At 44.7% G+C, this 14,241-nt stretch overlaps 1 protein-coding gene and 1 pseudogene across 1 annotated transcript; one reads left to right on the top strand and one right to left on the bottom strand.

Annotated features, from left to right (window-relative positions):
* The first annotated feature begins 484 nt into the window (after positions 1–484).
* On the top strand, positions 485–8,334 carry LOC117852244 (probable starch synthase 4, chloroplastic/amyloplastic; annotated as a pseudogene).
* A 238-nt stretch (positions 8,335–8,572) lies between these two features.
* Positions 8,573–11,255, bottom strand: LOC117852243 (wall-associated receptor kinase 1). The gene is made up of 3 exons (XM_034734254.2): positions 10,259–11,255; positions 9,991–10,158; positions 8,573–9,887 (listed from the first exon to the last, which is right to left on the bottom strand). The coding sequence occupies exons 1-3, from the start codon at positions 11,223–11,225 to the stop codon at positions 8,707–8,709; spliced, it is 2,316 nt and encodes a 771-aa protein (XP_034590145.1). The 5' UTR covers positions 11,226–11,255; the 3' UTR covers positions 8,573–8,706.
* Between the last annotated feature and the right edge of the window lie 2,986 nt (positions 11,256–14,241).

Raw genomic sequence — 14,241 nt, 5'->3', positions numbered from 1 at the left:
TGACACATCCTAGAGTCCCATTAGGTAGGGTTATGTTTCACCTATTTTACACAGAACGAGACACTATAGTGTGAAATTGTTTTGTATGTCAAGGCTAAAATGAACTAGAAATTGAAGTGAAGCCACTATTTTTAGCTTCACCGGTGAAACCGTTTTGAGAAAAATCCTCTCAAACAGGCCTAAAAGTTTAAAATCCAGCTCCTTTGCAAAATTGTTATTTATTTACTTACTCACTTTTACAGATGGCAGTGGAGAATGGTTTGGTCCTTTTCGGCTCAGGTTTTATCTGAAATTTATTCTAGGTCTTGCATTTGGACACAGATTTATTTGCAAATATATTTCTACTTCTTGTTATTTCTTGTTATAACTTGTTATTTCTAGAACTGCCATTTGCACACACAGATTTTATTTCTCGAAGGTCAGGTGGCTTTCTGCGCGGATGTTGAGCGGCTCGGGCTGGAAAACTCGTGCAAGCTGCATCCAAACGGGCCAAAAAAACTCACACGTGGAAGGTTTCCACGTGAGCTCCCTTCGCCGGGGAAAAGGGCGGAACCTCGCGGGGTAATCCCGCAAGATTAATCCCCAAATCCCCGATAAACCTGCGCGGCCCGCACCACCGCTCGCTAGCTCCCCGTTCCTCCGCAAACCTCCCGCTCGGCTTCTCCGATCAGCGCCACCTCCCCCTCGAAACCTAGAATCAGATGGTGTTCTCTCACCCGGTGAATCCGCGGGAGGTGCGCCGCGCATATATAGGTAGGATAGGAGGAGAGCTGCGCGCGGGCCGCGCGGCGCGGGCGCGCTCGTAGTAGGCAGGGATGGAGACGACGCGCCTCGTCGTTGGAGCGGCGATGCGAGCCAAAACCACCGCCTCCACCAGCTCCTCAATCCCGGCGGCGGCGTCGCCTCCCGCATCCGCGCGGCGGGGCACATTGCCCTCTCTTCGCCCGCGCTGCTCGACCCACGCTTCTCCCCCGCTGCTCCTACTCCAGGTGCGTACAAATCCGCACCCATCACGAGCTTGTGCAGTCATGCTCGTTCATTTGCGTGCCCGTGCCGTGCGTTCACGTGTTTCTCTGTGCGTGTCCGCGCGTGCGCGCTCCCTGCCTTATTTGATTGTCCTTCCATACGCGTGTCAGGAAGGGGAACGGCAATCCTCGCGGTACGCCCCGTCGCGAGAGCTCCAAGACCGTGCGGTGGGTGCCCGCTATCTCTGCGTTGTTACCATTTTTGTAGCGTTTGAGCTGGAGCAGCCAGTGATTAATATGTCTATGCTGGGTTGTGGGAATTGTAGGTTGGACGTCGAAGAGAGCAGTGATCAGGTATGAATTGAGATGGACACAGATAAATGCTCATCATCTTCTACCATCGTTCTGCTATGCTGGATTAAAAGGATTACGAATGTCTGCTATCCCAGGGAACAGATTTGGCTAGTGAACAACGCAAGGGTGACATTATGGAGCTCTTCAGCCAGGCTCAACGGAGTAATTACTCTTCCCTTCCTTTGTTCAATGTAGTTTTATGTTCCGCAACAGCTTTGAGGCTACAAGGACAACACAGTTTTCAACTAGATTCACATCACTGTGGTTTTCTGATTAATAGGTAAAATAATTTGTACATCACAGATATCCTGTCCCTAAACAAGCAGCGGCTTCTGGCCATGGAGGAGCTGAAGAAACTGCAAGATGAAAATAAATCGCTTCTTCAGGAAATAGAAGTGCTAGAAACGGAAGTGCAAGGTGCGTTCCCATTTTTCAGCATGGAGTTAGTCAGGTCAGAATCCAGATTATGAAACTGTACTTCCTTCAGATGTCATTTCATATGTCTCTCTCTTTACCTTTACACCTTTGATTTTCTCACGGGAGCCCTTTCAGGTGTCCCTCTAGAAGCAGTGCAATCATCAACATTCTGTGAGTTACTCCTGCGAATAGATACAATGGTTGTTTCTGGAATGATCAGCATGCACGAAGCATCTGATTTAAGAGAGAAAGTTGTCAATAATAGAAGCATAATACAAAGCACTTTTTCTGAGATTCATCATAAGGCAAATACTGAACTGCTGTCCAAACTTCGACTCTTTCTGCGTAAACCAATAGATTACGCTACCTCTTACCTCTGTCTGAACTGCAACTCTTACTGTCTCTCATTCAAAGTTTCTGCTATACTGTACAGCTGCATATGGGTATCTTTTGGCACCCAGCCACCCACTTGAGTGAGCTTGAAGATGCTCGCCAAAATGGCAACTCGTTACATTCTTCTATCATCTGCGAAGTGGCAAGAGAATCTTCTTCCGCGCCTGCCCTCGCTTCTATTCGTCCACCTCGCCCGGGTTGCTTAGGTCGTCGTCGTCTGGCGGATGCTTTGCCGCCGTAGTTGGTTGTTGCTCCGGGCGGATGCTTTGCCATCGCGGTTGTTCTGTTCGGGCGGATGCTCTGCCGCCGCGACCTTTAGCACCCTTGATGAGGTTGTACCTTTTGGCAGGATCAGGAGAGTGGCTGCGTCTAGGTCTGTGGGTTCGAGTGTGCTTCCTCTTTGTTGTTTCGCATCGTGTGGTGGTTGTTTGTGTGTTTCTTCAGTGTTTCTTTTTCTTTGATCCTTTGTACTCTCGTGCTGGTCAAGCTCTGCTTGGCTTCATCGAGATTGTGTCTGTAAACTGCTTTCTTCTTAATTGAAAGGTGCTTAGGCACTCTAGAAGAAAAATGGCAACTCATACATTCTTGCCACATGTTTCGTCCAGTGTAATCATGGAATTGTGCATTTACTTTATCATAGTCAAGCAACCTGTTTAACTTGAATCTCCGTTATCATGTTTGTCGCTGCTATATTTCATCCTATGTTCAATGCGGGAAATCTCTTCATGTTGTGCACATCTGCAGTGAACTAGACCCAATATCATCATGTGGATCATTGTCGACCTATGTTGCCAGTGTATCTTGTGCGGTTCAAGGAAAGGGTAACTTGGTGGAGGTGATACTGCCCAAGTATGCAATCTCTTTGCCCTTACCAAATCCTTGGTACAATAATACGGCTGCATGCTTACTAGATCAGCTGGACACCTAAGTTTACATGTTGTAATGTACCAATTTGTCATATGAATTTGAAAATTTCTTGGGGTTGATTTAGCATCAACAATGTTCAACTACATAACATGCTTCTAAGATTTTAGCTGTACTGCAACGTATTAATACTCTAATAAGTTACACCAGGTAACAAATCATTGCGTATAAAAGTAAAAACAAAATTCTGAAATGTAGACATCAATATCCAGATGATGTGAGTTTTTTTCTCATTCTATATGGATTTGTAAGCTGAACATTCTTCTGAAGATTTGAGTTCAATTAGTTCTGATCACCATCTATGATTCATAACCGTACCATTTACACCATTGAGGACAGCACATCCCAAATGATTCCATTACTTAACCAAACATTTTAATTTTAGGAAGCCTAGATCAACCTAGGAGGAACTAGGCTGTTTTAATTAAGAAGCAAATGGGCAACCAAATTCACCTTGACAAGGACCCGAACTTGGGTAGTCTAGGTTTACACATCCACAATTCCAACCAAGTTAGGGTCAGTCCTCCATTTTTTTTTCCTTTCTTCTTTTTTGTCCACTGATCTTATGTGTGTCATATTTGAAGTTTGTTTTATCCTTACTAATATGATAATATCCATTGCTTTGGCTTGTGCCTTATACATCTTGATTATTGGAAGCAAAGCTATCATGTGGCCCAAATTAGGTACACCAGCATAAACATGGATGGAATTCATGGCCTGAGGAAAGCTGAGGCAGAATATGAATCTTATTTTGGTGGTATTTGGCATAAAAACAGAATATGGACTGGGTAAACATACACTCCTAGTATGCAAAGAGGCCTAACGAGCCCTAATATCTTTCTCTTGTCTTATTTTAGTTGATATAATTACATTCTGATCATATTGTTCCTTCGTGCTTCTGTCTTTGTGGAGTTCTAGAGGTATTCTCCTAATTTTTCTTCTTTGATGTAGTACTTCAAGTGGCGTTGGTCTTATACTCATAGAACCAGTCCAGCTCTCCTATTTCAATCATGATATGTTACGTGGCTACCCTGATGACTTTGAGCGGTATGTATTACTATATTAGGATAATGACACACTTTTATGACTATAACATGCACAAGGACCTGATTTTGAACTGATTATATTTGCATAACTGTTAAGCATTGTAGGGTTTTAGAAAGCTTTTTATTGAAAGATCAATATATGGCACAATGGTGGGATGCTGTTTCTATTTTGCATCTGACATACAAATTACATGTTCTTACTGTTTCTTCTTCTTCTTCTTCTTCTTCTTCTTCTTCAGATTTTCCTATTTTTCCCATGCATCGTTGGATTATATTGTAAAATCTGGAAAGCAGCCAGACATTTTACACATACATAACTGGGAAACTGCTATAGTGGCACCGCTTTTCTGGGATATATTTGCTCACCAGGTCAGTTCTACTTAAGTGTATTTATTATTGATTATATGCTCATCTCTCTCAAAGACACTGCCTTCTCAATTTGTGCGTGCTTTTTAATGGTTTGATAATAGTTCATAGATTATTTATTCTAAAACCATCCAATGTTCTTCCTTGCTTCTTCATGTTAAGTGCATGATAACATTTTCTGATAGGATTTTTTCCTATTATCGCCAATGGAAAATATCTCATTCTGGAAACAGAAGAAGAAATATGTGAAGGATTTTGTAACACAAATAATTTACATTCTTTGTTAGATCGAAAGAGTACTTACCGGATTTATTAGGAATCCTGCTAGTTTACAGGTCAACCATTCAGCTAGGGGTGTCAGCAATTCTCAAGAGTACACAATACATGATCTGTGTTGTCACTTTATCCATATGGTGTGCAATTTTCTAAACCTGGCCAGCAATGCCCCTTTAAATGAAGTTCTGATTGTTTACCATGAGCTGCCACATGAATGTTCTCATTTTCAGTGGGAGTTTAATCTGTCATGCCTTGCCATGATTGTTGCACTCCAACTTTGATTCCAAAGTGTGAGTTTACATCATGTGTTAAACATTACAGATGTATATGAGAATCAATAGTAATTTAGCCTTTTCCTATCAAAGTCTTTATATAACTTTGTTATGCTTTCAGGGGCTTGAGAACACTCGAATATTATTGACATGCCAAGACTTGAATTCCCAAGTAAATATCCAGTATAACTCTTCCACCATCGATACTTCTTGAATATAAGATTGATGCAAACTTTAAGATTCAAATCGCCTACTGTCTTCTAATAATGAAAACATCTTTTGCGCATATATTGAGCCATTTTTGAGGGCTTAGTAGTGCAAGTACCTGCATCTACTAATGGTTTCTTGTTTTTCTTAAATATTGTATGTTTCATGCAATTGCTACTAGTGCCTAGAGGAGCCAAATAAGGTGGAGATGTGTGGGCTTGATCCTCGTAAGCTTCATCGTGCTGATCGTCTGCAGGATCCTAATAAGACACATCTTGTTAATATTCTTAAGGTGAGTCTTCTTTAAAATTGAGAAATTAGATGCTTTTATATATGCTAGACATTGATGGCCGTCGGACCATGTGTATCTAAATTTCTGGTTACTCTGCCTTCACAAACTATAGTACTGGCGGGCAATTTTGTCTCTCTGTGGGAAACTTTTCAAACATGTGCACATTTTCCTTGTATATAATTTTAAAATGCCAGATAGAAGTAAATTGTTTCAAATGCCCTTGACATACCCGATTAAATCTATATCTTTCTATTAACTTCTGCTCATATATATATGTGCAGGGAGGAATTGTTTACTCAAATAAAGTTGTTTTTAATGTCCTCAATCCATTCGAGAGATGTTCTTATACGGGGTTTGAGACTTGGGTTGGAAGCAACATTAACTGCACATAAGTAATTATCTGTTTTTTTAAAGATTTCCATAATTTTTCTTCCATGAGACATAGAAAAATGCTGGTTGCAATTGGTAATTGCTTTGCTGAGATTTTCTGAGACACTTAATTTCCTTTAAGGGAGAAGATATTGGTTGCTTCTCATGGATTGGATGGTGAACTTTGGTATCCATCAAAAGACATTTATCTTCCTCGGCGGTATTCTGCCAATGATATTGAGGGGAAGTCCATTTGCAGAGAAGCACTTAAGCGACGACTTGGGTTCAGGAGTGGTTCGTCCATTATAGTATGTACCCCCATTGTTTTGAACATTGTACCTCTGTTTGTTTAGTTGTACATTGAGCATATCATGAGTTAAGTGCCATTTGTTAGGTAGGATGTATCTGTGATGGCTATTCAGATATTCATAATCTCAAGGAAGCAGTTCATGTTGCTCTGTGCAAAAGTGCTCAGGTTTCTGTAGTTATTAGTTACCTTCCCTTCAACTTAAAGAATCGTTTTTTTTTTCTTAGTATAGTTGCTAGATTATGTACCATGCAGGTCATCTTCATGGAAAAGTTAGGATCTGTCGTGAACTCAACTGTGCGGGCATTAAAGGAAGAGGTAAAGGTATCGCTATTCCATGTCTAACATAACTCGTTTAAGCATTCTATGTCATGGCACACTGCATGTTCAATCTAATTCCATTTATTTGTCACTTATTCAGTTTATCAATCTTGATGATGACATAGCATTCGTCGAGGGATACAACGAGACATTTGCACATTTAATATATGCAGGCTCTGATATCATTCTTTGCTCTTCCTTTGAAGACCCATCGCTTCAAATAGCAGTATGTGAAAGCAGCCCTTTTTTATTTCCGCTTAGTAAACTAAGGCTCAATGTATAAGGATGCTTGTAGCTTGTAGCTAATAAAACTAAGTGCTGTTTAATTTTATGGAAGGAGGTTTCCAGAATCTGGCTGATTGTAGGTGTGAAATCATTGAATTGAGGGTGAAATAATGAAATTAGCCCCCCTTGCCACAGAACCGGTGAAAATTCATTTCCATGTGCTATTAAGAAAGAATGACCACTGAGTGCACACGACTCCTTATAGTGACTCATTCCTTTTGCATGTCATGTATGCTTCAATTGCAAACATGTTATCTAGCGACTGCAGTTTCCACGCCCCCCTCCCCAAATAAGCAGGGGTACATGCATATTTTTTTTCTTATTGTTTCTGCCAGAAAACATGTATGCGTATTTTTCTTTCTGAAAAAAATAAAAAACAATAGTTTTAGTACACATCATTTTCCTTTCAAATAAAGACAACAATTTTTATTTGTTACGATGATTTTATTCAGCATGCTGCTGTATATATATACATATTTTTATTAACAGACCTTGCTGATAATTTATTTCTGTTAAACTGTGTTGCATTTAGCAACATCATTAATTACTTCAGTTATATTTCAGGACACATGAAAAAAATATCTACTACGATTAGTTTCCGCCCAACTGTTATTCCTCTTAATAAAGTCTCTTTGTGGGCAGGTGAAGGCAATAAAGTATGGATGTGCACCAGTACAGATAAACTTTCCCAATGATGGATCCAGGTAAAAAACCACTAAACATTTAGAATTTACTTGGGCAATTCCTCTGTGTGATCTGATTTAGATGAAATGTTTGATGCACTGAACTGAAACTGCATGAATTGACAATTATGTGTATATGTGATTATGTGTTTCTAATGGCCTCTGTTTATATGCATCTGTCACCAGGCAATCTGAGGGGCGTGATTGCCGCAACAGAGTAATGTCTAAGTATATCATCTCAACCTATGGAGAGTTCTCTCTTCTTCAAGCACTTGATAGTTTTGTAAGTTCACAATCTCAATTGTGCACAATTAATCATCTATAAAATATCGAAAACTGTTCCTAACCTGGGCATAGGCCAAAGTTACAATCAACAGGCTCCGGAAGCTGAAATCCTGAAATGATATTGTATTTTGAAGTTATTTGCTTCTTGAATTGACACATAGTTTACTACTTAATGTGCAGAAGAATGACCCTTCCAGTAGGGATCAGCAGATAAAAGATGGGATGGTTAAGGTTTTAGCATGGGATGCTGAGTGCTATGAACTTCACTGGGAGGCCTATTCCTCTTTAAGGAAGCTGTGAATTGGGAATCCGTCAAGAAAGCATTAGGCACCAGATCCCCAAATAAAAGGTACAATGTTTGCACTTAATCCTGTAAATTTAGTTTTTCTAGGTTAACTATAAATCAAGCTAAGCAATTCGTTCATTCTATTTGTTGTAAATAAGTAAATGGTGAACAACAGTTCATAAAGCTTGTGGTTTTCCTATACTTGTAACAAATGGCCTCAAACCATTGTTAAATCATGTCGTTTTGTCCAATAAGCATGCAAGAGATCTGCATTCAGTTTCACAAAGTTTAGTAATTACTTTCCCTTTTTCTTAAAGAAAATAATGAAGAGTATACGAGATTGGCACATATAGTGTTGTTTTGATAAATTATATAATATTATGCCAATGATTTTTTGTCGCCTCCCTGGGATCTTGCAATCGACATAAACTTCTTTGAAGCTCTTCGACATTACCTTATCTCATTGGAGTTACCTGAAGGACTTAATCCCCATCTCACAAGTTGAGCAATCTGTTCATTTCAGATAGGGTTAAACTTGCAAACTTTTTTATTTGTTTGTTTAATTTTCTTCAACATGTGCGCACCTTTTTATAATTACATCCTAAAAAATCCAAGTTGAATCGATTATTCACTAAAAGAGTGGTACACATATTGCGATCTACACACTGTATGTATATGTGCTGCCCTCTTCAAGATCGAGGACATCTTGCTGTCTGAACAATAAAGGAAGATCCTGTTGTTCCCTGGGAAGCAACGTTTGCCTCTCCTCCGGATTGACATGAGCCTGAGCCCACGGGTGCTGCTGGTATCTCCTCAGCCTCTCAGCAACCTCCTTCATCGTCGGCCGTTCCTCCCCGCTCATGCTCAAGCATCGCATCACAAGGTGAGCAATTTCTTCAAGCACCTCGGCTCTCATCTCGTTCCTCACCTGGATGTCAAGAAGCTCTTCATGCCGACCAGCCTTCATTGCCGTCATGAAGCATGACACGAGGCTCCTGTCTTCCTCTGGCCCATCGAAGTAGAGTGCCTTCTTCCTGGTTAGAAGCTCCAGCAGGACGACGCCAAAGCTGTACACGTCGCTCTTATCCGTTAGCTGGCATGTCATAAGGTATTCAGGGTCCAGGTACCCGCAGGTCCCCTGCACCAACGTTGCAATCTCGGCCTCATCAGTGGGTGCCAGTTTTGATGTTCCGAAATCTGAAACTTTCGCGGTGAGCTTGTCATCAAGCAGAATGTTCGCCGTCTTGACGTCTCCATGGAGGATCGGCGGCGACGCAGACGAGTGCATGTACGCAAGTGCCTCGGCTGACTCTGCCGCTATCCGGAGACGGGTGTCAAAGGTTTTGTCAACCGTGAGATCCTTGTGGATGTAATGGTAAAGAGTGCCGCTGGAGACGAACTCATAGACCAGCATGGGCACTTCCACTTCGAGGCAGCAGCCAAGAAGCTTCACGACGTTCCTGTGGTTGATCTGGGAGAGGATGAACATCTCCCTCGCGAACTCCTTGGTCTGCGCCTCCTCCATCATCTTCGACTTCTTGATGGCCACCACCGTCTTGTCCTCGAGCACGCCCCTGTAGACGACGCCGTGCCCGCCGCGGCCGAGAACTCGGTCATCGGCGAAGTTGTTGGTCGCCTTCTCGAGCTCCTCCTCGGAGAATATCTTGAACCCGCCTGCTCCGGCGCCGGCGCTGCTGTAGGAGCGCATCTGCTGCTGCAGGATCACACCCCCGTTCTGCTCGAAGAACCTCTGCTTCGTCCTGATGAGCTTCCTCTTCTGGAGCCCAAGGTAGAGCCAGAAGCACATGAATACTGACAGGAACACTCCGACGCTAACTCCTGAACATCACGTAGTCATCACTCATCAGTATCCCGACAACAAATTGAGAAGATTACAATCATATTCATGTAGCGTTGGATCACAGGATGATGATCTGTGTACCTGTAACCACTTTGAGAGCTAGCGTGAACTTGTCCTTGGGCCGGCAACCGTTCTGCTTGGAGTGATCCCCAGTGGTTCCCGGAGGGCATTCGCAAATGTAGGTTCCCGGCTTATTTGTGCAGTCTCCGTAGCATGGGTATTCGTGTTTGAGATTGCACTCGTCGATGTCTTCCGTTTGCAGAAGCAATTTCAACATTAGGTAAGACAAACAGGCAAAAAAACATGGGAAATCTGCAATGAGCTTATCGCGTTGAGATGAGATGTGTACCTCTGCATCCACCGTCGAGGTACGGGTTCCCCTCGTACCCATTGGAGCAGTTGCAGCGGTAGCCGTGGCCGTTGCCGATGGAGTCGACGCACTCGCTGTCGGCGCTCCGGCACGCGTAGTCCGTGGCGTTGCGCCTGGCGGCGGTGCAGTTGCCGACGTTCCGGACGGCCCAGTCGAGCACGACGGGCACGGCGAAGTCGTCGGTGCGGCTCAAGAAGGCGGCGTCGCTGTAGCTGAACCACGCCGTCTCCACCAGGAACACGTAGCGGCAGGTCGTGAAATTTGTGGAGAAGGCCCCCGTGTCTTGCCGCCTCTGTGACACGTCGGTGCGGTTGAAGAAGTTTAGCGTGTAGGGCTCGAAGTAGTTGACGCCGGGGGGTATGTCGCTCTGGCAGCACCCCACGCCGGTGCACGACCCTTGCCCTGGGATGGTGAACTGCGACGGCCGGCACGCGGACGTGCAGCCGCTGACGAAGTATCCCTCCGTGTCGACGAAGTAGCCGAGGCTGGGGCAGCCGGTGGCGACGAGGCGGTTCTTGACCCGGGAGAAGAGGTAGGGGCTACCGAAGAGGGACATGTACGACGGGTTGGTGTTCCGGTCGACGAGCCCCCCCGTGTCGTTGTAGCACTTGCGCGTCGCGTTGAGGTAGGTCCGAGCCTCGCCGGCGGCGAGGGACAGGTCGGCGAGCTGGTTGCTGCTGTGGTCGGATATGGTGAGGCGGGGAGGGGAGCGGGTGTCGTCGCAGAGGAGCTGGAAGCCCCTGACGCCGTCGTCGCGGTAGCAGCCGGCGCCGATGCCAAATGGGTAGGGGATGGTGATGTTGCCGCACCTGTCCCGGCATCCCGGCCGCGCGAGAGGCATCGCCTGTGGCTGCTGCTGCCGCTGAGATGACGCCGGTGTCACCGGCGCCAGCCGCGATAGCAACAGGACCAGTGCAACGGCCTGGAGCTGCAGGCTGCTTGCCATTTTTGAGGTGTGTTCTCCCGTTAGACAGTCGGGGTCCGATATATGTGGTGCCAGCGCATTGATGGACCCAAAAGATGATGTTCGTAGGTCAGCATCTTTTGACGGGGCGGCTCGTCGGCTCGAATCGGATGGTTTTGGCTTGACGCCTTGACTTGACTGATGACGCGGTTGCAGGGGGCCGGGGAGGCGCAGCGCAGCGGTTTTTGGGGTGCTGATAGGCGCCAGAATGGGAGCGGGGAGCTGCATCTGCGTCCCACTTGCGCCGGGTTGGTCCGGCTCGTATGGTCAACTTGATCAAGTTGGTTCTTTCCACACGAAACTGAAATAAAATAAAAATAACTCGTAATGCCAGTTGCCATAGAAGAATTTGGAGCTTCAAGTTGGTTTAAGATTCCTTTAAACAAAAATGCACTTGATTTTATTTAAACATTGCTAGCCCTTTTAGATTTGCAATATATAGGAAATTACTCCAACCTCCAAAACTGAGTGGAAAGAGGCTGAAACGGTGAAACGTGGTACTGTTTTTTTTGCTACGCATATGGGTACGTGTGTCAAAAATAAATACTATAACTATTCTCGTGTTCGTGCTCTTGTTCTCTCTTGCTGCTTGAGTCTCATCGGAGCAGAACTTGTCAGTATATTTATGAGCATATTCGAAATACCGGCCAACAAGTCTTAATGTTGACAAAATTCATCACAGGCACCTCCCTATCGTCGGACACGTTATGTGAATGCGAGTATCCAATATCTATATTAGACCGATGACTTGTATTAACCTAACTTTGTTTTTGAAGCGGTGACAACAAAACATTGCCCCACCTCAACGTATATTGATGTAGAAGGGGATCAAACAAACGGAAGAAAATGAAAGGCAAAAACAAGGAGAAAAGCACCAGCGAGTGCTACGCTCCAAGGACAATTTCCCTAAGCTATTTTGCATGGGCTAAAGTACCAGGCCATCGCCTCTTCTTTTATCTTTGCTATTAGAGCTTCTACTGTGGAGTGTGTGCACTGCAAAATTCGGACGTTGCTTTCCTTCGAAATCTTCCAAGCGATAAGGAGCAGTAGTGCGCAGATCGTCCGCAGCGCCGTACCATAAAGATCTGCCAATGGCTCTCCATTAGTGTGGCACCTTTCGAAACCAAGCCCAATTGGATGTCCAGGAAGCACCCTCCCAATTTGGAACTGTATAGCACACTACCGTATAGCAAACACATTTCGACAGAAGTACCTAATAATCTTTTTTGAAACGTAAACCCGACAGATTGCCGAATTTCTATTAATTAATAGAGAAGATAGAAACAAAGCCTAGGCTCAAGTATGAAAGAAAAAATTATTGTTGTACAAGTATGCAGACATGATCATGTCCCCTTCGTGTTGACAATGTCCCCTTCGTGTTGACAATAGCTCCTAGGTGTTCGGCTCCTGCCTGAATCCAGCAGCGGGCTTCCTTTTGATTTTGCTACACAGTTGGTCAAAGTTTGTGTTGGAAAACCCTTGCGTACGCTCCTTCCAAATTTCCCAGCATTATTGACAAGGGACCACAAACCCTTGAGAGGAGCTCTAACTGTGGATTCAGTTGCTAACCACCGTTCGCTTACAGATGAAAAGACTGTCCAATCGCCTCTAGACGTGACGTGAATGGCGCCCAATGAAAGATTTTGTCCCAAACTCGGATGCTATATCGGCATTGCATTAGCAAGTGGAGTAGATTCTCGTAGTGAGAGTGATAGAGTACACAGATCTTTTGGCTTGGCCATCCTCGGGTAATAAGCCAGTCCGTTGTCCACAACCTATTCTGGAATGCTAACCAAGAGAAGAATTTACACTTCGGCGGAGCCCAGGTCCGCCAAATGAGTTGCTCCATGGTAGAGGGGGCTGATCCTGCGAATTGCGCTTTATACACTGAAGCCGTTGTGTATTCGCCATGCTTAGTTAGGTTCCAGAAAATAGAATCGGGAGCGCCTTGGGTTAGCTGAATCGATCTTGTTCTAGCCCACAACTAAGTGAATTCGAACATTTGTGTGCTCGATGAAATGGCCGCTATGTTTATATCTGATATCCACGTATCGTTTGTTAAAGTATTCTTGACTGATTTGTTCTTATGTTTTGAGATTTTGTATATTGAAGGTGCTAAAGCTTTCGTCATCGTACCTCGTAGCCATGCCGATTCCTAGAATCCAAGGCACCCAATTGAGTCGGTTTGCAAGCTAAGGGTCACACCACCTTGCATTTCCCTCCTACAATTTGGTCGGTACTCGACCATAGGAAGCGTTTTCATCGTTTATCAATTTCTTCGAGGACCCGCTGCTGGAGCATTTAGGGCTGAGAGGTAGTAAATCGGCTGTGAGGATAGGACCGCTTTGACTATGGTCCTTTTGCCTGCTGGGATGAGAAGCTTGCCGACCCACTTGTTGAGCCTTCGATTCACTTTGTCGAATAGGGGTTGGAAGTCCACTTTTTTCGATCTACTGAGTGAGAGGAGGCGGCGGCCTCCGCTCCGCTGCTTTCCGGTCTTCAGCCACGCGGCGGCGAGGAAAAACAGAGCACCCGTGTCGTGTCGCGGGCCCTGTCCACGCCCCGCGACATGTGCTCCGCGACCGGCGCTGCGAGTCTACGAGGCCCGTCCCGTCAGGAAATTATTAAGGCCGGCGGTGGGGGCCGGGGGGTGAAGACTTTCTCTCCACCACCACAAGCACTTCTCATGGAGGCCTACACCGATCGATCGATGTCCCTTTGTGAATTGTGATGGCATCTTTTGAGGCAACGTTGCGACGCTGTCAGCAAACGGAGCAGTTGCTGTTGTTGCTCGTCCTTTGCAGGGACTGGTCGCCAACCACTCCAGTGCCTCACCTTCTAGAGCCTAGAGACTAGAGATTGCATTGCAGTATTTTTGCACCCTTGCAAGAGCATGGTACTCCTATTTGATGGACTAGACGAGTACACAATTCTTTCTTCTATTTTTTTTAAAGATGTAAAAGAAGAATAGCAGCAGAATTAGGACTCCACTTTCCAG

The sequence above is a fragment of the Setaria viridis genome, chromosome 4 (genome assembly GCF_005286985.2).
Source record: "Setaria viridis chromosome 4, Setaria_viridis_v4.0, whole genome shotgun sequence".
In the NCBI taxonomy this organism is placed as follows: Eukaryota; Viridiplantae; Streptophyta; class Magnoliopsida; order Poales; family Poaceae; genus Setaria; species Setaria viridis.
This window is presented reverse-complemented; position numbering and strand designations above follow the sequence as displayed.

Bases quoted from the DNA above. Each gene is read 5' to 3' on its own strand.
- LOC117852243 (XM_034734254.2), bottom strand. From the start codon at position 11,225: ATGGCAAGCAGCCTGCAGCTCCAGGCCGTTGCACTGGTCCTGTTGCTA. The intron at 10,159-10,258 runs GTACACATCTCA...TGCAAACGGAAG, and splicing joins CCTCGACGGTGGATGCAGAG to ACATCGACGAGTGCAATCTC. The intron at 9,888-9,990 runs GTACACAGATCA...CGTGATGTTCAG, and splicing joins AGCTCTCAAAGTGGTTACAG to GAGTTAGCGTCGGAGTGTTC.